The 7,941-nt window shown below is 37.3% G+C and overlaps 1 protein-coding gene across 1 annotated transcript; it reads left to right on the top strand.

The window, feature by feature from the left end:
- The first annotated feature begins 1,224 nt into the window (after window positions 1-1,224).
- LOC121806171 (F-box protein At1g67340-like) lies at window positions 1,225-2,913 on the top strand. Its single transcript, XM_042206114.1, has 3 exons — window positions 1,225-1,568; window positions 1,733-1,895; window positions 1,987-2,913. The coding sequence occupies exons 1-3, from the start codon at window positions 1,357-1,359 to the stop codon at window positions 2,689-2,691; spliced, it is 1,080 nt and encodes a 359-aa protein (XP_042062048.1). The 5' UTR covers window positions 1,225-1,356; the 3' UTR covers window positions 2,692-2,913.
- The last annotated feature ends 5,028 nt before the right edge of the window (window positions 2,914-7,941 follow it).

The following is a 7,941-nucleotide window of genomic DNA, read 5'->3' as shown; positions in this document are numbered from 1 at the left end:
CTAAAAAGAAATCCCAAAACAAATTTAAAAATTCCCAGAAAGCAGACAAAGCCATTAAATTCTCTGGCAGTAAAATTATGACGGTAAAAACTTGTCCCCTTTTATCAGAAAATCCACAATGGTAACAAGCCACGGCTAGCTACAAACTCCTCGTGGCACGTCGTTAGCACTAAAAACTCTTTATGTCACATTATTGGGACAGATAACTCTTTATGACAAACAATAGGCTAGCCACAATAAATAAAATTATAAAAAATAAATAATTAACAATCACACAAAATACGAAATTAAATTTACGACACATATACGAGAAAATTCAATAATAATATTAAAATTAAAAAAATACATTAATTAAAAAAATTACATTAATTTTTAAAAAAACCCTCTTCCACACACGAGCCCCCGACTCACTCCTCGTGGCCGTCGCCTACGCCGTCGTCGCCACCGTTGTCGCCGCTATCCGGGACCCCCAAATCTGCGGCATCTGAGCCCCCCAACTGTGCCGCGGCGGCATCTAAATCGACCTGCATACTCTCGAGAATTGAGTGAAGAAACCTCTTCTCCACGGGGTCAGTTGCCGCCCTCCATTCAGCTAAGATCTTGTGCATCTGAGCCCGCGTTTGTTGACGCGCAAAGAAGGCGAGCTCGGTTGGCGACCTGCCATCCCTGCATACTACCCCCGGCTGCCGTCCCGGGCATCATCTGATGCCAAGGGTACATGTTGTAGTACCGTGGGAGTTTGAGACTTGCTCGTCACTGGAGTAGACTCGTTGTTGTTCTCCATTTTGCTTTATTGTTCTTATATAGAAATTAAGTGAGAGAGAAAACTCGTTAAAACAAGCGGTGCGAATTAAAATGACGTGCAAATCGCGTATATATAGTGTTTCGAAAATAAAAAAAGTGTTGGCCGATCGCTCGCCGATAGCCCGACTACGATGGCGGCCAGCCGATCGGAGAGCGCTCAAAATTCTCGTCGTTTTGCCGCTCGCCGCCTATAATGATTCGGCTAGCAGACCAGTCAGCACCGGGAATCTGCCCGCCTGCATAGGAGATCTCTCAACAGCAGTACAAAAACCCGCAGAAGGGCGGATCTGGTCAAACTCCCTTTGACCGTTTTCCAATGGTTAATGCGGACAAAAGATAGTACCTAGGGGCAACCCCGTAATTTTACACCCCTATCTCTTTATAACGAGAAACAAAATTTTTACTTCCTTTATTTTTTCCCAGTATATATAAAATGCCTCGTTCCCTCTTTATTATCTCTATCCCCATCTCCATATTCAAACACGAAGAGGAATCTCATCTCAATTCTCACACACTGGAAAAATCCAGCTCTGTTCTTGTAGAATTCGTAGAATGAGAACGAGAAGAGGTCTGTGTTATCCTAAGGCGACGAATGATGAAGAGAGCGTTCGATTGCTGAAGAAACGGAAGGTGGAATTAGACGGAGATTTCGCCGGACTGCGTGATTTTTTTGATTCTCTGCCGGATGATCTCGTTCTCTCTGTCCTCTGCAAACTCAGCTCCACCGCTGGATGCTCATCCGATTTCCTCAGTGTTGTGATGACGTATGTGTGTAATCGTTATCGTGTTTTTCAGATTCGCCTTGCGTTGATTTTCGATTTCCGATCGATTTCTGTTTGGTTCAGTTATTTTGTGATTTGTTGATTTCTGGAGTTTATGATTCAATGAATCTAAACTTTTTTTGTTTCTGTTTCTGTTTAATCAACAGTTGCAAAAGACTGAATGGATTGGGGATGAGCTCGATCGTGCTGTCGAAGGCTAGCCGGAGAATGCTGGCGGTGAAGGCGAAAAGCTGGTCGGAATCGAGCCACCGGTTTCTCAAGCGCGTCGCCGATACCGGAAATGCAGAGGCCTGCTTCACACTAGGCATGGTGAGTGTTTATTTTTTGCTAATTTTCTTCTGCTTTTAAAAATTGCTATTGATTTCGAAAATAATGAGTTTATTGTTATCGGTTGCAACAGATTCGGTTCTACTGCCTGCAAAACCGAGGCAGCGGCGCGTCTCTGATGGCGAAAGCAGCGATCGCGTCCCACGCGCCGGCGCTGTACTCGCTCGCCGTCGTTCAGTTCAACGGCAGCGGCGGCACGAAGAGCGACAAGGACCTCCGCGCCGGCGTTGCGTTGTGCGCACGCGCCGCCTTCCTCGGCCAGATCGACGCCCTCCGCGAGCTCGGCCACTGCCTCCAGGACGGCTACGGCGTGAAGAAGAACATCGCGGAGGGGCGCCGCTTCTTGATCCAGGCGAACGCGCGCGAGCTCGCCGCCGTGCTCGTCTCCTGCCAGGCGGCGGCGGTGCCGCCGTCGTGGCTGACGTGGAGCCCCCGCCGCCAGGGCGGCGTCGGCGACGCCGGTTGCCCGCTGCTGAGCGATTTCGGCTGTAATGTGCCGTCCCCGGAGCCGCACCCGGCGAACCGATTTTTATCAGATTGGTTCGCGGACCGGACCGGGAACGTACCCGGTCCAGGCCTCCGGCTCTGCTCCCACATGGGGTGCGGCAGGCCGGAGACACGTAGGCACGAGTTTCGTCGCTGCTCGGTGTGCGGTGCAGTGAATTACTGTTCACGCGCTTGCCAGGCGCTTGATTGGAAGCTCCGCCATAAGGTGGAGTGCGCACCGGTGGAGCGATGGGCTGACGGCAACGGAGACGGAGACGGCGAGGGGCTGTGAATGTGACGGGAGGCTTTTTTTTGGGGGAGGAATCTACGATTAATTTTTTAGTTGGGGTGGAAAATTGAATTAATTATAAAATTAGTTTGACAGTTATTTTAAAGTGTACAGATGTAAAAGCGGGGGTTTATTTTAGAGCGACATTTTCCCTCTCGTCTCTCTGTAAAATACTAATGTTAGTTTTGTTGGAGAAATGGTTATTATTTGAAGTAGTATTTCTAATGATTGGGGTTTGTGATAGTATGAATTAATAATTTGTGTTAATGCTCAAAACATGGGTCGAAATTATGGGGGGAGTTGATGTGGTTAGGTAATGGGAGAGCATATCACATGAAAAGTGGGACATGTGATGGGCAATAGAGGTATGATTTTCTTGACAAGAAAGTGAAGCATTGATTCTTTTGATGTGTGAAACAATGTTGGGGTTGATAGTACAAATTCAAATTATAACTAGATAGTAGTAGTACTAGTAACTTAGGTAAATGACATAATATTGTGTGTGAAATTTGTTTGGAGCTTGCTAGTCTTGATCTCGGAGCATTCGATTCATGATTCCAGAATTGTTTCCTCTATCGTTCGTGTTATGCTTTCTCTACTAGCTTTCTTTCTTTTGTTGGTATATGGTTCGTGTTGTGTCTATCTTCATGCATGTTAAACTTTGGTAGTGGTTTGGTGCGTTGTTTTGTTGGTTTTATAATTGTTGGAGAGTAACTCGTCTCAATTTGCAAGCTTAAACATTGTTTTTTTCATAGAAAAATGTGTGAAACTTCTTAAGTAGAAGATTTTTTCCTGTAAAAAAACTTTTATGTAAAAATATTGGTATCAAATGCCTAACTCATGTTGATGCTAAAGATAAAGGTTTGTTTATAATGTGTGTTGTATATTTGAAGTTATGGATTTCAATATTGTTGAAAATTGATAGTACTAGTATAAACGAAATCTTACATGACTTCAAAGGAAAAAAGGATAAGATTTGCATCTTTAAAGGGGCATCCAATTTTGTATATAAAAGTATTCAAGATTTAAGAATCAAGCGTTCAAGCTAAGAATAAAATGTGATTATAGCCTTAGGGAATATACTAAAGAATGGGTATATTTAAAAAGTTAACAAGCTGTGATATTAGGTTGTAACAAGTTGGAATAAAGGAGTTAGCTGGAAAGTAATTTGGTGAATTAAGTGTTTGGATGGTGGGGATCCTAGTAATTATATGAGGAATGAGGCAAATTACAACTCCTTTCCTCATTGTGCCACTTTAATGTTTTGTCTAAATATGTCTAAGTAGTGAAAGATTGACCAAACCACCACTTAAACACCACCTAAGATTCAATTTTTCTAAGAAATAAGTAAAGGGTTAGTTGCCTATAAAATTATACGGTTTGTTCAAATTTCGGTGTACTTTGTCAGCCCATGATCATTTTTGGTGGCAGATTCGATACGAAATTGGTGTACATGGAGTATAAATTTTTAGTGATGTGAATAAATAGTGACGTAAATATGTATTAATGTGACATATGATTCTGCTAAATGACAATATTTTGAGTCTAAAAAGGTAGAAATTAAAAAACAAAATAAAACAAAATTGATCAAATGGATAAATGGGAATTTTAAAAATTTTGTAATTTGTACTCCCTCCGTTTCACCATAGTTGAGGCGAAACTTTTCGACACGGAGTTTAAGAAAGGGATGTTGGGTGTGTTGAATAAATAGATAAAATAAGTAAGAGAGAGAAAAAGGTAGATAGAATAAAGTAGAAAGTGAATACAGTAGAGAGAAAAAAGTAAGAGAGAGTAAAATAAGAAAGAGAAAATAATTACTATATATGGAAATGACTCAACTATGAAGAAATTTCTCGAAATGGAAAAATGACTCAACCATGAAGAAACGGAGGGAGTAATTCACAATGCAGGACAAATCAGATTATTACTAACCCATAAATTAATTGGGAATGGTGGTGTCAGGTGTGTGGGAAGGAAAGAGTCCATGCAAATTGCAAAGCAAGTGTATAATGGTGGGAATGGGATGGCACTTATTCTTCTATTATAACCTTTATTTTATTGTCACTGTTCACTAGCTCAACCCAAATAAAAGTAATTGAATTCAAACTTAGGCAGAGAAGAGAAGTAGTTTTGTGGTCCAAAATACCCACAAACACTCAAAATTCCATTCAATTTTCAAAGGCACGTTGGTTGAGTTAACAAGTTGGAAACTAGTTGTTGGTTGGTTGAATTCTCATTCTCAGGATTGACACACATATAATAAAAATGTGTATAATAAGGACCTTTCTTTTATTAAGAACGGAAAATTATTTTCAATTGTTCGACCATGAAGATTTTCTTATTAAATTGTCTATTTATTAAGTTTTACTAGTGCGGTTAATTTTGAATGCAAATGAAATTATTTTATAGTAGCACATTAATTTAAGTGTTTTTCATGTTTTCACAATGACAAGATTTTATTTTAACCAACCTTATGGATATGCATATAGTTTCTTTACATTGGCCTAAATACATAAGAAAATTATTAGTATATTATCAACATTTATAAGAATTAGGCACGTTATAATATTAACAGAAATAGGTATATATATTTGGTGAAACAAAGGACCATATTCTCAATTAATATGCACCAACAGAACCCACTACTCAAATTTCCTTCACAAAATAATGAGTAGTTTGACATAACTCATATATTCCACATTATGTAATTTCCAGCTACACGTTTTTCCTGTCAAAGAAAATCAAATTTATTTGGTATCTGTTTGAACTAGAGGTCATTATTATTAAGAATTAAATTCACCAGCTGTGATTGACAACTTACAGAATAAGACATTCCCTAATGTGTTTATTTTGTAAGTATATAGGAATCTGATTGAAAAAAAGTAGTAATTTAGAAAAGGAAATTAATAATAATTGCTCAGTTACTCTCAGGATTCAAAATTGACGGTACAAAATAATAAAGTAAATAAAATAAAAATAGGGATATTAGCATCTATATAATGAAACTTTCAAAAAGTTGGGTTTTTCCCACGAACTTTAAAATTAACAAATAATATCATAAACTTTATCATGAGTTTGTTAATTCCCACCAATGAAAAAATTATGGCTATATTAATGGATTGAAGAACAAATTTGGAGGGTGTGCTTTAAGAATAACTATTCTCAAATATTGAAAAACTTGAAGCTTTCGAATTTGTTGTCGAGAAATTACGAAAAAATTTTCGTATCATGATATTATTTTCCGAAATTTTTTCATTGATGAGAAACAACAAACTCGAGGTAAAGCTCGTGATATTATTTGCCAATTTAGAAGTTCGTGGGAAAAGTCCAACTTTTTTAAAGTTTCATGATATTAGGTACCAATATCCCAATAAAAAAGTGCAGTCAGATAAACAATAAAGTTACCCGCAAAAGCTATGCATGTTAACATTTTTCTCAATTTTTCTACGATGAAATATGTTGTTGATTTGGTTTATATGTGTTTCATATTGATAATGTGTTTGAGTTATTTGCTAAGTGTATGAAGAAAAATGACTAAAATTTATAGGCGATCCCGTCCCAGTAGATTTTTTTAATGAAATATTAGATACAATTTCAGGGTCATGTTAGGTTGAGATTTTTTAGCTTAATTGAGAATTGAGATGCATTTTCAGCCACTCATTTTGAAATGTCAACTCCAAGTAGATTATGTCAACTAAGGGGTATTATCGTCATTTCATTTCAATAGCCAGAATATCAAATGCCAACAACCCGTATTAAAATGTCAACAACTAAAAAAAATTAATTTTTTATTTTTTTTTTAAATTTCGCGCGATGTCAACTACTGAGACATTATGTCAACTACGATGTGTAGCCTACACATCAAATGTCAATAGCCCTGCACATCAAATGTCAACAGTTTATAGTTGACATTATATGTGTATAGTTGACATGAATCGTATATGTAGTTGACATTATATATGTACAGTTGACATGAATTGTATATGTAGTTGACAAAAAAAATAAAAATAAAAAAATAAAAATAATCGAAATTTTGTTTAAAAAAATAAATAAAATAAATAAATAATCGATTTTTTAATTTTTTTAAAAAATATATATATTTATTAAATAAAATGTATGATGAAATTACCATTCTGCCATTTCACAATTAATTAATGTAAAAATATTCTATGTTGCAAATTCTGGACCACTCATTTAATAAAAATGAGTGACTGATAATGCATCTCGAGTCTCAATTAGGCTAAAAAATCTCAGTTGATCACAACCCTACAATTTCATTCCAATTGGACCCTATGGCTAAAGTGAGAATAATATTGAACTTAATTTTACGATTGTTTTATAAAGATACTGGATAAGCTAAAATTTACCCAAAATACATGATTTTGTCTTATAATTTGCCCAAGAAAAAGTAAATACAATTGAGATAGGCAATATACCCATTAAAGGGATCCATAGTAACCCAACCATAGCATTGAAGCAATATATGTTGGATGAGTTATTGTACAAATGACATCAATTACCTGTTTATCTCAAGGGAAGCATTTGGTGGGGAAAAAGCAGTACAAAATAATTTGATTCCTTAAATAAGAGAACCCCCTCTTTGTTGCAAACCCATTGATGCCACACTAATGACCTCTCACCAGAAACACTCTTTGTTGCTTATTACTCGTCCATCATATGGCGAATCTAGTAAACGAAACTAGTATAGTCATATATAATCGAGAAGGTCCATGTTGCTAGGGGTGGCAAATCGTGCGTGTTGTGTCGTTATCGTGTCGACACGATAACAACAAACACGAACACGACCCGTTAAGAAAACTCTAAACACGAACACGAACACGACCCGCTACCCTCAAACAAGAACATGAACACGACCTGTTAAGAAAACTCCAAACACGAACACGAACACGACCCACTACCCTCGAACACGAACACGAACTCATTAACGACACGAACCATTTCAGGTCAACACGACACGATAACAACACATATATGGCACGACACAATAACGACACTATAATAATACGAAAAATGCAAAATCTATTTCCACGCTAATAGTAAGTGCTTCATTAGACTAAAACTAATTTAAATTTTTAAATAAATAAAAAAATAATAATATTATAATATATTAATATTAGTATTTCTTAACGTGTAACACGAACCCGACACAAAATTTTCGTGTCATTATCGTGTCGATACGATAAGGACACGAATCCAATAAGCTTTGACACATAACCATTATTTTCGTACGGG

The sequence above is a fragment of the Salvia splendens genome, chromosome 6 (assembly GCF_004379255.2).
Source record: "Salvia splendens isolate huo1 chromosome 6, SspV2, whole genome shotgun sequence".
Classification (NCBI taxonomy): Eukaryota; Viridiplantae; Streptophyta; class Magnoliopsida; order Lamiales; family Lamiaceae; genus Salvia; species Salvia splendens.
Note: the sequence above shows the minus strand (reverse complement) of the source record. Positions and strands in the feature narration are given on the sequence as shown.

Bases quoted from the DNA above. Each gene is read 5' to 3' on its own strand.
- LOC121806171 (XM_042206114.1), top strand. From the start codon at position 1,357: ATGAGAACGAGAAGAGGTCTGTGTTATCCTAAGGCGACGAATGATGAA. The intron at 1,569-1,732 runs GTATGTGTGTAA...TTTAATCAACAG, and splicing joins TTCCTCAGTGTTGTGATGAC to TTGCAAAAGACTGAATGGAT. The intron at 1,896-1,986 runs GTGAGTGTTTAT...CGGTTGCAACAG, and splicing joins CCTGCTTCACACTAGGCATG to ATTCGGTTCTACTGCCTGCA.